This window comes from Vitis vinifera, chromosome 18 (genome assembly GCF_030704535.1).
Source record: "Vitis vinifera cultivar Pinot Noir 40024 chromosome 18, ASM3070453v1".
NCBI lineage: Eukaryota > Viridiplantae > Streptophyta > Magnoliopsida > Vitales > Vitaceae > Vitis > Vitis vinifera.
The window spans coordinates 35,032,466-35,053,454 of NC_081822.1; the positions used below are offsets into that span (position 1 = coordinate 35,032,466).

Consider the following 20,989-nt stretch of genomic DNA (forward strand, 5'->3'; position numbering starts at 1 on the left):
AAATGAACGTGACCATAGGGCGCACAAACATAGCCAATACTTGGGTTATTACATAAGCTGTAGCTATACACGGACATATACATGGCGGCGAACATTGAAGAACCACGGCTAAAAGCTGAGCCTATAGTTGTGGTTATAAAGTGACACCAACAAGGAGGACATATGATTGCAAACCCAGTTACAGTTGTACCAGCTAGCAGCTCAAATAAAGCATCGTGACCATATGATTTCTTAAGCTACAATTTGGTGCTAACCATGCCTATAGATATAGAAGATTAAAGGCTATTTTATTAGTTTCGCAAAGAGCCTTCACAACTATCTACCTTCGTAACAAAAGCTCGTATAATATTACATCATAATTTCTCTGAATTAATCTTAACCTTTTAGTGCACTGTGTAGTCATTGCTTGTTTGTGCATTAGAATTAGTATCTTCTGCTGCTGATCTGGTATCACAACTTCTCTGCTCATCATTGTACTCTATCATTGTCTGATGGTCCCGCTTGGTCGCTTCTGTGTTGTCACAGCTTCTCTGAGCATCAGTACTGGTATCTTCTGGGATGTTTCTGTTGATAACATCACCTGTACATATAAGATGGAACCCCCACTCTTTCACTTCGACTGGTGTACCGTCAAAGCTACGAAATGAAGCCTTCAAACGTCTCCATTCGTTTGACCAATACTGGTTGTCAATAGCCACCTTGGGATAATAAGTCACACACATTTGACTTGATTCACCACAAATTTCGCAGCAATAAAACCGGACATCATCCACGTGACAGCATTCAGATTGATCACCACAGATATTGAGTTCGCAATTCAACCCATCACAAGCCATAGGAATAAAAGCAGAGTATAAAGCAAATCCTAAGAAGTCATCTTTTCTGTACCAATCCATAGGAAGCTCTATTGTTATTTGAGATCCTTTTTTTTGCTGGCTTATCCACTCTGGAATTCCATTATTTCCCGAAATAACAACTCTGATTGCTTTGTCCCAATAGGAGCCGCATTCAAATTCCTGCACAGAAGTACAGGTGTTAATACTCTGTTCATAAGGAAAAATGGCTGACTGTTATGAAAATCATACCTCAATTGTTGATTTAAAGCATTTGAACAGAAAAACACCAAGTAGACTTGATGGACTTGATAAAGTTTCCAAGCATGTCAAACTGTGGACATCTAGATATCGTAAACTTGGCGGAAGCTCGGGAGCTTGTAGAAGCCCCTGGCAGTGACTCAAGTCAAGGACTCTCAGTTTAGAAAGTTGAATGATGCCTGCAAGTATGCTACTAAAACAGTCCATGCCTAGATTTAGACCTGAAGCGGACAAATCCTCTAAACATTGCAAACTCCTCAGGTTCTCAGGAAATTTCTCAAGTTTTGTACAGAAACTGACATTTAGAATTTTGAGAGAACTCAAATTACAAATGCTTTCTGGAAGACTCACAAGGTCGGTGCAATCTGAAAGATTCAAATATTGAAGCCCTCTTAAATATTGAATTGATGCTGGTAGTTCTTCTATAGCAGTTCCATCTAAATGAAGCTCTCTTAAATTTTCCACATCCTCAAGGATTTCCGGAAAGCTCCTTAATCCTGAACATCCTGAGCAGAAGAGAGTTGTAAGGGATTTAAACTCACATATGCTACTGGGAAGACGCTCAAGGTTTTTGCATTCTCGCAAACATAAGCTATCAAGTTCTAAGGGACACTCAATAGTGGGTAGTTCATTGATGGCATTTCCCTTTAAACAAAGCTTCCGTCGGGATTGCACATCTTCTTGACATTCCCGGCAAATGGTGGGTATCATTGCTTTACCATTGTTCTTTTCATGATCATGGGCATATATAAGATGGATCCCACACTCTTCCACTTTCATTGCTTTACCACGTGAGAAGCCACAAAATGAAGCTGTCAACTGCCTCCATTTATTTGAGGGGTACTTCTTCACAATCTCCACCTTCGGATAATAAGTCATCCACATTTTTGGTACAACATCATAGCATTGACACGAGGGATAAAACTGGAGTTCATCCACAAACTGAATTTTATGACCACGCAAAGTCAAACCATACTTGAAGTAAGTTGCATCATTCTCCAGTGTCTCCTCAGATTCATTATCAAGTGGATCATAGAGAGAGTACAAAACAAAACCCAACAAGTCGTTATTTTTATACCAATTTTGAGGAAGCTTTGCTACTACTTTAGCTCCCTTTTTGTGATGGCTTATCCATTTTGGCATTCCACAACTTACTGAAATAATAAGATTTACTCGGGTAAAACGTTTTTCTCTAGGATAAATCTTGCATTCAAAATCCTGCAAAAAATTTAATTAACACGTAAATCCCAATGTCTCCACAAAAAAAGTTTTGTTCTATGAATATCATACCTGAATCACTGATTTGAAGCAGTTGAATAGAGAAGACCAGAGTAGACCTGAAGAAGTATCCAGCCGTGTGCACCCATGTACATCTAAGACACGCAAACTGGATGGAAGCGCTGGAATTTGTCGAAGCTCTTGACAGTGACCCAAGTCAAGGAGTCTCAGCATAGAAAGTTGATTGACCCCAGCAGGTATGCTCCTAAAAAGATTCCCGATTAGCAGTAATTGTCGCAGAGATGATAGGTGGCAAATTTCGGTGGGGATTCCTCCTTCATCTATACTGCAGCAAGATAGATTTAACACTTCCAACGAGTACAAGCAGCAAATATCACTCAGGATTTCTCCTTGCATTAGCTTTGACCCATGTAGAATTAGCTTCTCTAAGGAGCATAAACCTGACAAAGAAAGCAATTGGCAACATGTTGAATTTAAGCCACAAGCACGGAGATGCTTCAAGCTTTGCAGCCTCCCCAGGTTTTGTGGCAATTTGTGGAGTTTTGAACAGTAACCGACATCGAGAACTTCAAGAAAGCATAAATCACAAATGCTTTCTGGAAGAGTCACAAGGTTTTTGCAGCCGTTCAGATTCAAAACTTCAAGCCTATTCAAATGTTTGATTGATGATGGGAGCTCTTTTATAGCCGTTTTGTTCAAATGAAGCACCCTTAAGTTTTCCATATTCTCCAAGATTTCTGGAAAGTACTGTAATTGTGAACAGTGAGAGCAAAAGAGAGATTTTAGGGATTTGAACTCCCAAATGCTTGTTGGCAGACTCTCAAGGTTTTTGCACTCTCGCAAACATAAGGTATCAAATTCAGAGGCACGCTCAATGGGTAGTAGGCTTATTGTCTGACCCTTTAAACAAAGCTTTCGGTGTTCCACGTTCCTCTGACATTCCAAGCAGCTAGCATCCACATCCCCAGTCTGTACTATTGGATCTTGGGCGTATATAGGTTGGAGCCCACACTTAAGCACCTTAAAATGATTGCCAGAGTCCTTAAATAGAGCCCCAAGAAACATGAATGGATTGGTGTGACAGCTCTCCAGAATAGCAGCCTTGGGATAGAATATCACCCACATTTGTTCTGATACACCTCCATCGTGGTAGCATTTACAAGTAGTGCGAAAACTGAGATGTCGCACACACATGGAAGAAAATTTATTTCTATCATACAATGACAATTGACATTCTAACTCAGTGGAGATTGAAGATTCAGCTTCAAGTAAATCATCAGATTCATTCAGGGCTTCGTCGCCAGATTCATTCTCCGATGCATGTGCAAAATCATTTTCACATTCATCGAGTGGAGCATAAACGAAGCATATAGCAATTCCCAAGAAGTCATCATTTTCATAACAATTCTGAGGAAGCTCTATTGTGATGTGATGTCTTTCTCTCTGATTCCTTATCCATTTGGGAATTCCATTGCTTCCCGGAACAACAATACAGACTCCATCGCCAATGTAGTTGGAATTAGCGAGAAATACTCCATTTGAACTCTTCTTGTGTTTCAAATCCTGCACAAATGGACAATGTAAATCTAGTGAGTCTGTGTCATTATGTGAGTTTTTATGAGAGAGTTTGTTATCAATTTTCGATAAATTGATTCCCAGTTTTAACTTTCTTTGATCTATGCTCCTGAATCTACTTAATATCCCTTTTAGATGACGGATATGTTAGAATTCATGAGAGTTTGTCTTTGAAAATGTCTTAGTTAGACTCAGTCTCTGTTTTGCTCCATAATTTTCAGTTTTTCTGTTAGTAGAAGTAGTTATAGCAGCTGAGAGTTTTTAGCATTTTCAGTTTGGTTGTAAGCCTATAAATAGGCATTCTCATTGGTGAAATATTGTCTCTTTCTCCAACTCAATACTCTAATATTTTCTGCAAGTTTTAGTTCCTTATTTTTCTCTAGATTTTAACCGTGGTATCAGAGCATTATTCCTACGGGCTGTGAGGCAAAGTTTTTTTTAGTATTAAACACAGTGAGGTTGAGTGCAAACACTAGTGAGGTTGAGTGATCTATTTTTTTTTAAGCAACTGTGGTGCAAACATGTCTCCTTCTAGCAATACTTCCTCTGTAATTCTAGTGTTTAATGGTGAACACTATCACATTTGGGCTGTCAAGATGAGGTTTTATTTAAGGTCTCAAGGTTTGTGGAATGTTGTGATGTTTGAAGCTGATCCACCACCATTGGGAGCAAATCCTATAGTTGCTCAGATGAAAGCATATGACGAAGAAAAACTAAAGAAAGACAAAGCCATCACCTGCCTACATTCAGGACTTGCAGACCACATCTTCACCAAAATCATGAACTTGGAAACACCTAAACTGGTATGGGACAAGCTCCAAGGTGAATTTGAGGGCAGTGAAAGAGTCAAAACTGTTAGACTCTTCACATTGAAGAGAGAGTTTGAGTTGATGAAGATGAAAGACGACGAATCTATCAAAGATTATTCTGGCAGGTTAATGGATGTTGTAAACCAAATGCGGCTTCTTGGTGAGGCATTTACAGATCAAAAGGTGGTAGAAAAGATCATGGTTTCAATGCCTCAAAAGTTTGAAGCCAAGATTTCTGCAATTGAAGAGTCTTGTGACTTGCAAACTCTCACAATTGTAGAGTTAACTAGCAAGCTTCATGCACAGGAGCAAAGGGTCTTAATGAGAGGTGATGAAGCTACTGAAGGTGCTTTTCAAGCAAATCACAAGGGAAAGAATTCTGGAAACTTGCAAGGAAAGAAGTTCTTCAAGAACAACAAAGGGAAAGCTGAAGGGTCTTCAAGAAAAGGAAAATTTCCGTCTTGCTCTCATTGTAGAAGAACCAACCATGCTAAGAAAGATTGTTGGCACAAAGGTAAACCTCTCTTTAATTGTAATTTCTGCAATAAACTTGGCCACAGTGAGAAGTATTGCAGAGCCAAGAAAAAACAATCTCAACAACAACCAGAACAAAATGCAAGTGTGACTGAAGAAGACAAAAATGATGATGAGCATTTATTTATGGCATCACAAGCACTCAGTTCTCATGAACTGAATACTTGGCTCATTGAAAGTGGCTGCACGAGTCACATGACCAAATATCTGTCAATATTTACCTCCATTGATAGATCAATTCAACCAAAGGTCAAGTTGGGAAATGGTGAAGTTGTGCAGGCCAAAGGAAAAGGGACAATTGCTATCATCACCAAGAGAGGTACAAAAATTGTCACTAATGTTCTTTACATTCCAGATTTAGATCAGAATCTTCTTAGTGTTGCACAAATGCTAAGAAATGGATATGCAGTCTCTTTCAAAGAAAATTTTTGTTTTATCACTAATGTACACGGAAAAGAGATAGAAAAAATTAAAATGAATGGAAATAGCTTTTATTTGAAGCTTGATTTAGTTGAAGGTCATGTCTTTAGTGCCAAGATTGATGAGAGTGTTGTTTAGCACAAAAGATATGGTCATTTCAATTTGAAGTCACTGAGGTTCATGCAAGAAGCTGGTATGGTTGAAGACATGCCTGAAATCTCAGTTAATGCTCAAACTTATGAAAGTTGTGAGCTAGGGAAGCAACAACAACAACCATTCCCTCAAAATATGTCCAAGAGAGCTACTCACAAGCTGGAATTAATTCATTCAGATATTTGTGGACCAATGAGCATAGCCTCATTGAGCAACAATGTGTATTTTGCATTATTTATTGATGATCTCAATAGAATGACTTGGGTTTATTTTCTAAAAACCAAGTCACAAGTGCTCTCTGTGTTCAAAAGCTTCAAGAAAATGGTTGAAACTCAAAGTGGCCAGAACGTTAAGGTGCTCAGAACTGATAATGGAGGTGAGTATATCTCAAAAGAGTTCAATGTCTTTTGTCAAGAAGCTGGAATTGTACACCAGCTAACAGCTCCATACTCACCACAGCAGAATGGAGTCTCTGAGAGGAAGAACATAACCGTGATGGAGATGGCAAGGTGCATGCTATTTGAGAAGAAGCTACCAAAACTTCTATGGGCTGAAGCAATCAACACCTCAGTATATTTGCTTAACAGACTACCAACTAAGTCTGTTCAGAGCAAAACACCAATAGAGGCATGGTCTGGTGTAAAACCTTCTGTCAAGCACCTGAAAGTTTTTGGCTCATTTTGTTATCTTCATGTGCCATTTGTCAAGAGAGGGAAGCTTGATGAAAGAGCTGAGAAAGGTGTTTTTGTTGGGTATGTAGTTGAATCAAAAGGTTACAGAATTTATAGCTTGAGTAAAATGAAAATTGTGATAAGTAGAGATGTGCACTTTGATGAAAACTCCTACTGGAATTGGGACTTGAAGAAAGTTCATAAATGTGATCAAACCACTCCATCTATTCTTGAACCAGCAATAGAAAGTACAATCATTGAAGGTCCACTTGATGTTGAAGCAACTTCAGACACACCCGTGCTTAAGATGAGGCCATTATCTGATGTGTATGAGAGGTGCAATCTTGTACATGCTGAGCTTACATGTTACATGGAAGCTGCAAGATTTCTATAAGGCTACTACTTGCACTTGCTGGTCAAATGGGATGGAAAGTGTACCATTTAGATGTCAAGTCAGCTTTTCTAAATGGTATACTTCTTGAAGAAATTTATGTTCAACAACCAGAAGGCTTTGAGGTTATTGGCCATGAACGTAAAGTGTACAAGCTACATAAGGCTCTCTATGGTTTGAAGCAAGCACCAAGGGCCTGGTATAGCAGAATTGATTCTCATCTGATCCAACTTGGATTTAGGAGGAGTGAATATGAAGCTACTTTGTATTTGAAACAAAATGATGATGGTTTGCAACTGGTAGTATCACTTTATGTTGATGACATGCTAGTGATTGGAAGCAATGTAAAATTGCTAGCTGATTTCAAAATGGAAATGCAGGATGTATTTGAGATGTCTGACCTTGGCATCATGAACTACTTCCTTGGAATGGAAATATACCAATGCAGCTGGGGTATCTTCATTTCACAAAGAAAATATGCTATGGATATTCTCAAGAAATTCAAGCTAGAATCATGCAAAGAAGTAGCAACTCCACTGGCACAAAATGAGAAAATTTCAAAGAATGATGGTGAGAAACTTGAGGAACCCTCTGCATATAGAAGCTTGGTGGGCAGCCTACTATACTTGATAGTAACCAGACCTGACTTGATGTTTCCAGCTAGTTTGCTTTCAAGGTTCTTGAGTTCACCTAGAAATGTTCACATGGGAGTTGCAAAGAGGGTGCTAAAGTATGTTAAAGGTACAACAAACCTTGGCATTTGGTATTTAAAGACAGGAGGAGTTAAGCTAGATGGTTATGCTGATAGTGATTGGGTAGGAAGTGTTGATTATATGAAGAGCACTTCAGGTTATGTATTTACAATCGGTTCAGGTGTCATATGCTGGAATTCAAGAAAGCAAGAAGTAGTGGCACAATCAACTACAGAAGCTGAGTATATCTCCTTAGCAGCTGCTGCAAATCAAGCAATATGGTTGAGAAAATTGCTTGCTGATTTAGGCCAGGAACAAAGCTCACCAACTGAGCTTTGCTGTGACAATAAGTCAGCCATTTCCATTACTCAAAATTCTGTCCAACATGGCAGAACCAAGCACATAAATGTAAAATTCCACTCCATTAGGGAAGCTGGAAAGAATTCACTTGTTAAGCTGCATTATTACTCAACTGATGAGCAACTTGCTGACATAATGACTAAAGGACTTCCTAAATCAAGGCTGGAGTTCCTAAGGTTGAAGCTTGGTATGCCCAAGGCAAATCTCAAGGAGGAGTGTTAGAATTCATGAGAGTTTGCCTTTGAAAATGTCTTAGTTAGACTCAGTCTCTGTTTTGCTCCGTAATTTTCAGTTTTTCTGTTAGTAGAAGTAGTCATAGCAGTTGAGAGTTTTTAGCATTTTCAGTTTGGTTGTAAGCCTATAAATAGGCATTCTCATTGGTGAAATATTGTGTGCCTTTCTCCAACTCAATACTCTAATATTTTTTGCAAGTTTTAGTTCCTTATTTTTCTCCAGATTTTAACAGGATAATCAATCAACATGAAAGTGAGTGACAAGATTAAGTGTGGAAACTGGAAGTGAGTAGAATAAGCAGATCTCTTCTTCACTTGCAGTAACTTCTTCTCCATTCAGATTCAGAGATCTTAGAATTGTAGCTTCAACTTAACTCTCAGAATCTTAAAGACAAAGTTTGCTCAAGTTTCAAAAACTCACAGAAAAATTTCTCCACCTGTTTCTCTTAATCCCATGAGGCGAGAGACATGAAGCACACACTTATTGGCTTTTTTCCATGCAAGTTTCAAGGTGGAGCATCAAATGAACTAAAACATTCCCTCAAATCCTAGTGGAAATTCACACTAGAAATTTCAGAATTTGCTAAAGAAAAGTTTAATTCATTTTCTCCATGAATAAAAAAGCATGTGAGGGCATTTTAACTTCCTAATAATTATTATAGTAAACTATAATTCTCATTATTTAAACTCATGATCCTTAATTTTATCATCACATTTTGAAAAGACTTTCGTCATCCCTTCCATGAATTAATTGATGTTTAAGGAGGTATAATAAACTTTTAATTGAATTTAACATTATTTCTATTCTTAGACTCATCTTAAACTCTTATTTTTTTATACTCTTATCAAAACAAAAAAAAACTTAACAAAAAAAAAAAGATTTCAATTACTCCGTGTTCATAAGGAAAAATGGCTGAATGTTATGAAAATCATACCTCAATTGTTGATTTAAAGCATTTGAACAGAGAAACACCAAGTAGACTCGATGGACTTGATAAAGATTCCAAACATGTGCAACTGTGGACATCTAGAACTCGTAAACTTGGTGGAAGCTCTGGAACTTGTAGAAGCCCCTGGCAGTGACTCAATTCAAGGACTCTCAGTTTAGAAAGTTGAATGATGCCTGCAAGTATGCTACTAAAACAGTCCATGCTTAGATTTAGACCTGAAGCGTGCAAACCCTCTAAACATTGCAAACTCCTCAGGTTCTCGGGAAATTTCTCAAGTTTTGTACAGAAACTGACATTTAGAATTTTGAGAGAACTCAAATTACAAATGCTTTCTGGAAGACTCACAAGGTTGGTGCATTCTGCAAGATTCAAATATTGAAGCCCTCTTAAATATTGAATTGATGTTGGTAGTTCTTCTATAGCAGTTCCATCTAAATGAAGCTCTCTTAAATTTTCCACATCCTCAATGATTTCCGGAAAGCTCCTTAATCGTAAACAGCCTGAGCAGAAGAGAGTTGTAAGGGATTTCAACTCACAAATGCTACTGGGAAGACGCTCAAGGTTTTTGCATTCTCGCAAACATAAGCTATTAAGTTTAGGGGGACACTCAATAGTGGGCAGTTCATTGATGGCATTTCCCTTTAAACAAAGCTTCCGTCGGGATTGCACATCCTCTTGACATTCCCGGCAAATGGTGGGTATCATTGCTTTACCATTGTTCTTTTCATGATCATGGGCATATATAAGATGGATCCCACACTCTTCCACTTTCATTGCTTTACCACGTGAGAAGCCACAAAATGAAGCTGTCAACTGCCTCCATTTATTTGAGGGGTACTTCTTCACAATCTCCACCTTCGGATAATAAGTCATCCACATTTTTCGTAGAACATCATAGCATTGACACGAGGGATAAAACGAGAGTTTATCCACAAACTGAATTTTATGACCACACAAAGTCAAACCATACTCGAAGTAAGTTGCTTCATTCTCCAGTGTCTCCTCAGATTCATTATCAAGTGGATCATAGAGAGAGTACAAAACAAAACCCAACAAGTCGTTATTTTTATACCAATTTTGAGGAAGCTTTGCTACTACTTTAGCTCCCTTTTTGCGATGGCTTATCCATTTTGGCATTCCACAACTTACTGAAATAATAAGATTTACTCGGGTAAAACGTTTTTCTCTAGGATAAATCTCGCATTCAAAATCCTGCACGAAATTTAATCAACACGTAAATCCCTATGTCTCCACAAAAAAAGTTTTGTTCTATGAATATCATACCTGAATCACTGATTTGAAGCAGTTGAATAGAGAAGACCAGAGTAGACCTGAAGAAGTTTCCAGCCGTGTGCACTCATGTACATCTAAGACACGCAAACTGGATGGAAGCGCTGGAATTTGTCGAAGCTCTTGACAGTGACCCAAGTCAAGGAGTCTCAGCATAGAAAGTTGATTGACCCCAGCAGGTATGCTCCTAAAAAGATTCCCGAATAGCAGTAATTGTCGCAGAGACGATAGGTGGCAAATTTCGGTGGGGATTCCTCCTTCATCTATACTGCAGAAAGATAGATCTAACGCTTTCAACGAGTACAAGCAGCAAATATCACTCAGGATTTCTCCTTGCATTAGCTTTGACCCATGTAGAATTAACTTCTCTAAGGAGCATAAACCTGACAAAGAAAGCAATTGGCAACATGTTGAATTTAAGCCACAAGCATGGAGATGCTTCAAGCTTTGCAGCCTCCCCAGGTTTTGTGGCAATTTGTGGAGTTTTGAACAGTAACTGACATCGAGAACTTCAAGAAAGCATAAATTAGAAATGCTTTCTGGAAGAGTCACAAGGTTTTTGCAGCCATCCAGATTCAAAACTTCAAGCCTATTCAAATGTTCGATTGATGATGGTAGCTCTTTTATAGCCGTTTCATTCAAGTGAAGCTCCCTTAAGTTTTCTATATTCTCCAAGACTTCTGGAAAGTATTGTAATTGTGAACAGTGAGAGCAAAAGAGAGATTTAAGGGATTTGAACTCCCAAATGCTTGTTGGCAGACTCTCAAGGTTTTTGCACTCTCGCAAACATAAGGTATCAAATTCAGAGGCACGCTCAATGGGTAGTAGGCTGATTGTCTGACCCTTTAAACAAAGCCGTCGGTGTTCCACGTTCCTCTGACATTCCAAGCAGCTAGCATCCACATCCCCAGTCTGTACTATTGGATCTTGGGCGTATATAGGTTGGAGCCCACACTTGACCACCTTAAAATGATTGCGAGAGCCCATAAATAGAGCCTCAAGACACATGAATCGATTGGTGTGACAGCTCTCCAGAATAGCAGCCTTGGGATAGAATATCACCCACATTTGTTCTGATACACCTCCATTATGGTAGCATTTACAAGCAGTGCGAAAACTGAGATGTCGCACACGTAGGGAAGAAAATCCATGTACTTCACTCAATGACAATTGACATTTTAACTCAGTGGAGATTGAAGATTCAGCTTCAAGTAAATCATCATATTCATTTAGGGCTTCGTCACCAGATTCATTCTCGGATGTATGTGCCAAATCATTTTCTGGTATGTCCTCACATTCATCAAGTGGAGCATAAACAAAGCATATAGCAATTCCCAAGAAGTCATCATTTTCATTACAATTCAGAGGAAGCTCCATTGTGGTCTGATATCCCTCTCTCTGATTCCTTATCCACTTGGGAATTCCACTGCTTCCCGGAACAACAATACAGATTCCATGGTCATTGTAGTGAGAATCAGCGAGAAATACTCCATTTGAATTGCTCTCGTGTTTCAAATCCTGCACAAAAGGTCAATGAAAATCCAGTGGGTCTGCCATTATGTGAGTTTTTATGAGAGAGTTTGTTATCAGTTTTCGATAAATTGATTCCCAGTATTAACTTTCTTTGATCTATGCTCCTGAATCTACTTAATATCCCTTTTAGATGACGGATAATCAATCAACATGAAAGTGAATGCCAAGATTAAGTCTGGAAACTGGAAGTGAGTGGAAACTGAAACCGAAAGTGAGTAGAATAAGCAGATCTCTTCTTCACTTGCAGTAGCTTCTTCTCCATACAGATTCATAGATCTTAGAATTGTAGCTTCAACTTAACTCTCAAAATCTTGAAGACAAAGTTCGCTCAAGTTTTAAAAACTCACAGAAAAATTTCTCCTCATGTTTCTCTTAATCCCATGAGGTGAGATACATGTAGCACACACTTATTGGCTTTTTTCCATGCAAGTTTCAAGGTGGAGCGTCTAATGAACTAAAACATTCCCTCAAATCCTAGTGGAAATTCACACTAGAAATTTCAGAATTTGCTAAAGAAAGGTTAATTCATTTTATCCATGAATAAAAAAAGCATGTGAGGACATTTTAACTTCCTAATAATTATTATATTAAACTATAATTCTCATTATTTAAACTTATGATCCTTAACTTTATCATCACAATTTGAAGAGACATTCGTCATCTCTTCCATGAATTAATTGATGTTTAAGGAGGTATAATAAACTTTTAATTGAATTTATAAACTATTATTATTTTTTTATACTCTTATCAAAATAAATAAAAACTTAACAAAAAAAAAAAAAATCAAAACAAACTTTGTAAAGTTATCAACACTTATTTACATCCTTCTTTTTTTTTAAAAAAAAATTATAATTAAAAAAAATGTAATTTAAAAATTATAAAGAATAAAATATTTAGAAAAATGTACTAGTTATTTGAAATAAAATATAAGGGAAATCAAAATTCTTAGTAAATGAATCGTCAAAACAACTATAATAGCTATACAAATGAGAAAAAAAAATTAAAAGTAAAAAAAAATTATGAATGTCAAGAATGAGAAACAATTTTTTTCTTTTTTTTTTTTGTAAATTATTTTTATTCTTATTTTATGTATTCATTACAATTTTTAAATTAATAAATAAAGTTTTTATCACAAAATTTTAAAATGGTATGTATGCTTTAAAATTTATATGTTGTTCTTAGATTTTTATAAATTTCGTTTATATCTTTCAAATTAGAATTATTAAACTCACATTTTAAAATAAGATATCAAATAGTTATTTTTTCATCCTTTAGCAATATCAAATGTTTTTTGTACTTTAATAAAAAAAAACTATTTTTCTCTAATTAATGACTATTTTGTATAGTATTTGGATAAATTATTTAATATATAAGTATTACTTATTTAATAGTTTATTTTTTTAATTTATTAGAGAAAGAGTGGTGCATATATAATTCAAATAAAAGGTAATTTCGTATTGCAAGAAAGTTTGTGGAAAAAGGAAATTTGAACAAGGATTGAAATTTATAGGAACCATATTGGACACCTAGTTTTAGGTTTGTTCCATTCGAACAATCATGACTTGATAGTAGCCTAATCTCAAATCTAACTTTGTCAAGCCCTTCCTTTACTAAGTTGATCAAACAAGTTGTTAACAAGCAGAATAAGATATTTTTCACTTTCACCTTGTTGAGTCTTCAATAATCGATACACATTCAGAGGGATCCATTATGTTTCTTTTAGAATAATATTGGTGTGACATGTGAAGCTTTAGTTTGTTGGATGTATCCCATGTTAAGCAACTCTGTAAGTTGTTTCCTTAGTTCTTCTAAATTAGGCAGTGCCATCCTATGGGACCCCTATGGCAAGGGGCTTAGCTTCTGGCTCTAAGTCAATTTTGTGCTCCCATTCCCTTATTTATGTGAGTTTCTTATGTAACTTTAATAGCATCTAAGGATGGCAAAGTTTGATACAATTTGTCAACCAGACTTGAACCTGAGGCATTTTTAGTGGGTTTGGGTTGAGTATAATCATGTTTAGGTCAAATTTGTGTAAACCTAAATAACTTGTTTAATAAATAGGTTGTTTTTTTTAGTCAAACTACATAATACAAATTTCACCTAAATTGAGTTGTGTAATAATGATGTTAATTAACTAGATTATAACCATAACCTATTTAACCCACATTTGACTCATTTAAAACTTGATTTTGAATAAGTAGGTTAATTAAGTCATAAACATGTCAGATTGGGAAGTTAATCATATTAACTTAAACAAGATCTAACTTGACATTATTATTAAATAGGACATTATTATTAAATGGACTATATGACATGTTACTTATTTAATAATTAGGTTATGCCCGAGTTCATTCTTTTAACCTAATTATTATTTTTGTGTCATGTTTGAATTGATTTATTTAATCAAGTGTCTTTGCTTTGACACATTGTGAACATGATCCACCAACATGAATTGTCACTTCTAGTGGCATCACATACTAGAACTCTTCAAGTACCACCTCAATTACCTTGTGAATGAGTTCCCTTATTGTATCATTCTTTTCCTCCTTTAATATAGCCAAGTAGGTCATTTGCTTATTCTTCAATACCTTCTTTACTTGCATAGTTGATAGCAAGAGGATCTCAAGTGTACCTCAATAGCTAATGTCATGATTCATTGTAAATTTTGTCTAATGTGTAATCATATATACAAATGCACTCACCTTAAAAACCTCATCCCAATGACTAAGACAAGTCATCCCTCCAATTAGAAGGTAGTGTATTATAATCTCAAATGGATTGTCTAAATCCATCAACCAACCATGAACAAATCATAAATCTTGCAAGGAACCCATGACTTAAATCTTCCGCGTAACTCCTAATGCATTTTAGTCATGTACAATACCACTAATGCATGCATGCATACTCAAATCAATATCAATGTGAACAAAGATAAATTAGTGGAAACTCAAGCCTAAATTTGTTACATCATGTCTTGCTTGCAAGGGCTATATTTTAACACAAATAACCAAATAGGTTCTTGAAATACAATATAATATGTGCTATCTCTCAGAGCACTTTATTTTTTGTTTCAATAACTTCATTTTTCTATGAAGTTTTAGATGTTGAAAGCTCTTCTTTAATTTCCTTCTCCTCACAAAAACTCTAGAAGTCAGAATTATAAACTCCTTTCCTCTATTATTTCTTATTGAAAATCCATTTTTATTCATCATTTGAAAGCATAACACTTTGAATCTTAGGATGTACTTCTTTCTTCCTAGGCATTGCACTCTCATAGGACCCATTAAATCCACATGCAACATCTTTAAGATCCTAGAAGAAGAGAAAATCGTCTTTTTCTCTCACTCATCTGAATTCATTTTCCTAGATAGAATAAATAGGATTTTTAGGCTTTCCTAAATGGGACTTGCTTTAATTAGTTCTTTATTTGTAATCCTAGACAAATCATTAGAGTTTAAATGCACTATCATATAATGCTATATGTCTTTGGATGTAAATTTCACATTTTACAACTATGTGCACTAGATGATGAGGAAGAAGTAGAGAGGCGTACAAAGGCATAACAAACAATATAAAAAATTCTATTTCTTACCAACACACATCCTTGAATAGACACTAATTTTGAGTAAAATGAACAAAGCACATACAATCACAAATTTAACTTGCGTTAATTAAGTTTGCTTTCAATCCCTCAATATATAGTAACTCCTTGAGCATAGGTAAATTTGGACCTTCTATGGTACCTTTTGGTTTCAAGTTGGTTATATGTAATCCAACCATCCCCAAATACAACCAAACTTCCCTTTATAGGTTCAAACGTGGAGAAAGACTCTAAGTTCATTGTTGCTTTTACCTTTCCCAAATACAACCAACTCCTTCTATGAGTCCAAAAGTCAAGGAAGATCTAAGTTCTATGTCATACAACTAGAGTAGCCACTCTCAAAATCCAAAACGTGTTTTTCTCTAGCTCTTAGGCCCTATGGTTAACTAAGGCTTTTTGGTTCTCCTTCTTTACCCAATTTATCTTTCCAATGGGAAATTTAAAGCCTATTTAAGAATTATTTTTAAAATTAATTTTCCAGTTCTTAAAAATAGAAACCTATTTTCTAGACTAAAGCCATGTTTGGTAACTTTTTGACATATTATAGTTTTTTGAGAACTTGTTATGAAAATAAGGTATCTCCTAATAACATATTTTAATTGCTTTCAAGTGTTTTCATTTATTTTGTAGGGTTGTTTTAAGAAAATAATGGTAAAAATATAAAGAATGATGAAAAATAAAGAACTAAAAATAAAAGTTATTTTTAAGAAATATTTGGAAATACAAAAAATATATTAAAAACGTTCTAAGTTTCTAAATAGACTTTTATTTTAGAAAACATTAGACCAACTATTTTTGAAAACTTTTTTCAATAATGGTTTTGTAAGAATTATTTTTTAAAAAAAAAAAAATCCTAAACAAAGCCTTAACCTTTGAGGATCTAAAACTTTGCACTAAGTTTGGTGTTTTATTGTTGGATTTTCTTAGTCTTGCAAGCTTTATGATGATCTTGCAATATTTTCTTTAATTTACATTTCATGTTACCTGAGCATTCAGTTTGGCTAAGTATTGAAGAATAACTTTGGCTTACATTCAACTTTTTTTATGGACAAAGGAATGGAGCTAGATCAGATTTCTTTCAATTTAGTCAATTTTGATTTACATGGCTCATAATCAGATTGTAAGACATTCAAATTTTTTAACAAGGTACCGTGCTCATTTTCAAGGTAAGAGATTTTTTTAAAGCAAGGAAGTCTTCTCTCATACTTCTTTTATTCTCATCCAACTTTCACAATTTTCATCTTAAGGCACTGATCATACAAGGCTTCCTTGGCAATCTCAAATGACAACTTTTCTTCCAAATATGTTGTATCATGAGACGAACCTTCAAAATTTTCATATTCAAGATCAATTTCAAATTTAACATTTTTCTTTTCATTGAAAAGTGATATAGAAGGTAGCAAGTATATCAACAATTTCCTCAGGCTTATCATGCTCAAAAGACACAAATATCATCAACGTCATGTGATAATAAATCATAATTATGTTTATGCATGTTTCCAGCAAATTAATGCAATAAAATTTCTACATTCTTCATCAAAATCATACCAAATTACTTCTATGACCTTATCCTTTTGACATTCAAGAAAGTGACCTTTCTTGACATAGTAGAAGAAACTTTGAATCAACTAGATCTTTTTAGTGCTTTTTATCTTTTTATCACATTTCTTTTCCCTTGTTTATGGTCTCGAAGAGGTTATCCTTTGTTTCTTGAAGCTTTTTGAACTTTTTGAAAGGTTATCAAACCTATAAATTTCAAATATTGCTCATTTTTTATTCCTATTCTGATTCAGATGCATGTTTAATTTTTTTGATAGATAACACAAATATATTAAAGGGCAAAGGCCACCAAGCATACAGGAAGTATAGAAATCAGCCTCAAAACGAGAGCACAAAAAAACAAGCACCCTTACCCTCCTTTAAGTGGCCGCTAGCCACTTCAAAAAACCTAAGAGTGAAGAGGACTCCTCTCCAATATACACCCTAGCCCAACTCCACAAGGTACAAACAAAAGAATTTTTGAGTTTTTTTATATTTAACACCCCTCCCTTAAAAGCTAATCTATTCATTTCCTTCCATATCATTCAAAAAATACACAACGGGATAGAATTCCAAATTTTTTTCCTTTTTTTCCCCACAAAGGGACCCCTCCAACTGAATAACACCTCCTTCACTAACTCTGGGAACACCCACTGAACCCCCACATGGGCAAAAACGATTTCCCATAAGGCCCTTACCACTATACAATGTAATAGAATGTGATTTACACTTTCCTCTTCACAGCCACACAAAAAACAACAGTTAGGAAACTGCCAACCCCTTTTTTGAAGCCTATCCAAGGTGAGAATCTTCCCTCACGCCACTTCCCAAGCAAAAAATGCCGCTTTGGTTGGGACCTTGTCCACCCAAACGCATCTATACGGAAAGTCGCAAGCATTGATAACAACCAGCCCGTTGTAGGCACCCTTCACCCCATACTTACCATGGCCTCCCCTTTCCAAAGCACCACGTCCTCCTTTGAAGATATCTTGAAGTCCCTGAGCATATTAAGCAATCCTCTAATCAAGTCCAGCTCCCAATCATTGAAGTCTCTATGAAATCTAAGATTCCAACCTCCTTGACCACTGCTATGATCCCACATCTCATTAACCGTTGCATTCTTATTGACCACCATCTCAAAAAGCTGGGGAAAAGAATGGGACAACATCTCATTCCCACACCACTGGTCAGTCCAGAATTTTACTCTAGTCCCTTTCCCTACCTTAAACTTTATGTTATCCCAACACCACTTAGCTTCCTTCATAATCTCCTTCCAAACCCCCACTCCATAAGTACCACGGGCTTCTTTAGTTCTCCACCCAAACTCTTCCTGACCATATTTCACCCTAATCATTAACCTCCAGAGGTTATCCTTTTCAACGGCAAATCTTCATAACCATTTACCCAACAAAGCTTTGTTTAGAGAGTCAATCTTCCGAATGCCAAGGCCACCTTTCTCCCTTTAAGTGCACACCACCTCCCATTTAATTAAGTGGACTTTCCTCTCCAAGCTACCCCTTCCCCAAAGAAAGTCTCTTTGTAATTTTTCGAGTTTATTTACAACACTCTTCGGCATTCGAAAAAGGGACATATTGTAAATAGGAAGGCTGGCCATAGTATTCTTGATTAAGGTGATACGCCCTCCCTTCGAAATATAGTCTTTTCCACTAGGCTAATCTTTTCCTCATTCTCTCTTCCACCCCATCCCAAATAGAGACAGCTTTGTGGTGAGCTCCAAGGGGCAGCCCCAAGTAAACAGTGGGCAGCAATCCCACTTTACAACCAAGCTCCACAGCCATCTCCTCAATATCTTCCACCTCACCAACCGGAATTAAAACGCTTTTATCTAGATTAATTCTGAGACCGGAAGCCGCCTCAAACCAAGCCAAAATCCAACTTAGAGCGGACAGTTGCTCTTTGCTAGCTTCACAAAAGATGATCGTGTCATCAGCAAAGAGAAGATGGGAAACTATCATCTCCTCTTCCTCTCTCCCCCAAATTCTACAACCTGACAAGAAGCCCCCATCAACCGCCCTTCTAATAAGATTACTAAGTACTTCTATACCCAACACAAAAAGATACGGGGAGAGGGGATCTCCTTGTCTTAGCCCCTTGGAATTCGAGAAGAAACCAACCGGCACCCCATTGATCATGACTGAAAATTTGGCGGTTGAGATGCACCACCAAATCCACTCCATCCACCGCGACCCAAAGCCCATTTTAAGTAGAACTTTTATGAGAAAGTTCCAATTAATTCTGTCATAGGCTTTCTCAATGTCCAATTTACAGATCAGCCCTTTCTCGTTCCTCTTGTGCCAAAAATCGATCACCTCATTGGCAATAAGAGACGCATCCAAGATCTGTTTGCCCCTCACAAAGGCGTTTTGGTCCCCGGACACCACCTTATCTAACACCTTCTTTAGCCTATTTGCCAACACCTTAGCCAAAAGCTTGTACAAACCCCCTAACAAGCTAATTGGCTGGAAATCACCCAAGTCTTCAGTCCCTCATTTCTTAGGAATGAGGACTATAAAAGTGGAATTAAGGCTTTTGGCAAAAGAACACTGGTCATAGAATTCTCTAAACAATTCCATAATCTCCTCCTTCACTAGCTCCCAGCTTGATTGCCAAAAAGCAATTGTGAAACCATCTGGGCCCAGAGCTTTATCCCCATTCATACCTATTAGGGCAGCAAAAATTTCCTCTTCAGTAAACTGCACCTCCAAGGCTTCAGCTTCACATGAATTTAGACGCTTAAGGTGCAGTCCCTCAATATCCGCCCTCCAGTCTGGTTCTTTTGAAGGCACCTGCTGAAAAGCACTCACTATTCCCTCTCTCATCTCCTGTTCCTCAGTCATCCAAACTCCATTAATTTTTATTCTAGCCAGAGAGTTATTCCTTCGGTGAGCATTAGCCATCCTATGGAAGAATCCAGTGTTTCTATCTCCCTCCTTAAGCCACAATTCCCTTGACAATTATCTCCAGTGGGTCTCCTCCAATAAGACCCATTTTTTAAAGGAATCCTTGGCTTCTTTTTTCAGTTCAGTTTCACCTTCAGACAAGCTCCTTTCCCTTTCCACCCTGTCCCAAAACTCCACTTGTTGAAGGGTTGAGTTCTTATTGGCTTCCAGTCTACCAAACACCTCCCTATTCCACACTTTAATCTTTTGTTTCAGCACCTTCATTTTAGTGGCTAGTCTGACACTGACCCTCCTTCTTACCTCAACTTCCTGCCACCAACCCCTAAAAAGATCCGTGAAGCCATCAACTTTAAGCCACATATTTTTAAACCTAAACGGGGACGGACCTCTCCTTAACCCACCCCCCATCAACACGATAGGAAAGTGATATGAGGTAGGTCTGGGCAGCCTACATTGCATGACCTCATTGAAATGGTCAAGCCAACTCTGGGTCACCAGGAACCTATCCAACCTGGCCCAAGCCTGATTATTTCTCCCCCTACTCCAAGAAAGCACCCCTCCTTGCAATGGAAGATCAATGAGTTCTAGCTTATCAGCAACCTGAGCAAACCTTCTCATTGCACTCGTTAGTCTTCCCTGATTGCTTCTTTCCCTCAGTGACAGGATAACATTGAAGTCACCCCTTAGACACCAAGGATCCTCCCAAATGCCTCTAATTGCTCCTATCTCCTCCCACATCCACTCCCTTTCCTCTCTAGAGAAGGGCCCATACACCCCAGTAAACATCCAAACTAGCCCATCTTCCACGTTCCTCATCCTACAAGAAATTGAGAAGTTTTCCACTTCCATTTCCATTACTTCCAAGGTCCTCTTATCCTAGCAAATCAGTATCCCTCCCGCAGACCCATGGGCATCCAGAGTACCCCAATTAAGAAACCTACCAATGCCTAAGCTTCTCACCAGCCTCTCTATCATTGCCTGAAT

At 37.0% G+C, this 20,989-nt stretch overlaps 1 protein-coding gene across 1 annotated transcript in view; it reads right to left on the reverse strand.

Moving 5' to 3' along the window:
- LOC132252623 (uncharacterized) overlaps positions 1 to 20,989 on the reverse strand; it is a 29,371-nt gene continuing 8,382 nt past the window's right edge. The window contains exons 6-10 of the mRNA XM_059734781.1: positions 10,406 to 11,929; positions 9,107 to 10,333; positions 2,385 to 3,896; positions 1,086 to 2,312; positions 1 to 1,016 (exon numbers count right to left, since the gene is read on the reverse strand). Of these exons, the coding sequence (XP_059590764.1) occupies positions 384 to 1,016; positions 1,086 to 2,312; positions 2,385 to 3,896; positions 9,107 to 10,333; positions 10,406 to 11,929 (6,123 nt within the window). The 3' untranslated portion in view covers positions 1 to 383. The remainder of the gene's footprint in view (positions 1,017 to 1,085; positions 2,313 to 2,384; positions 3,897 to 9,106; positions 10,334 to 10,405; positions 11,930 to 20,989) is intronic.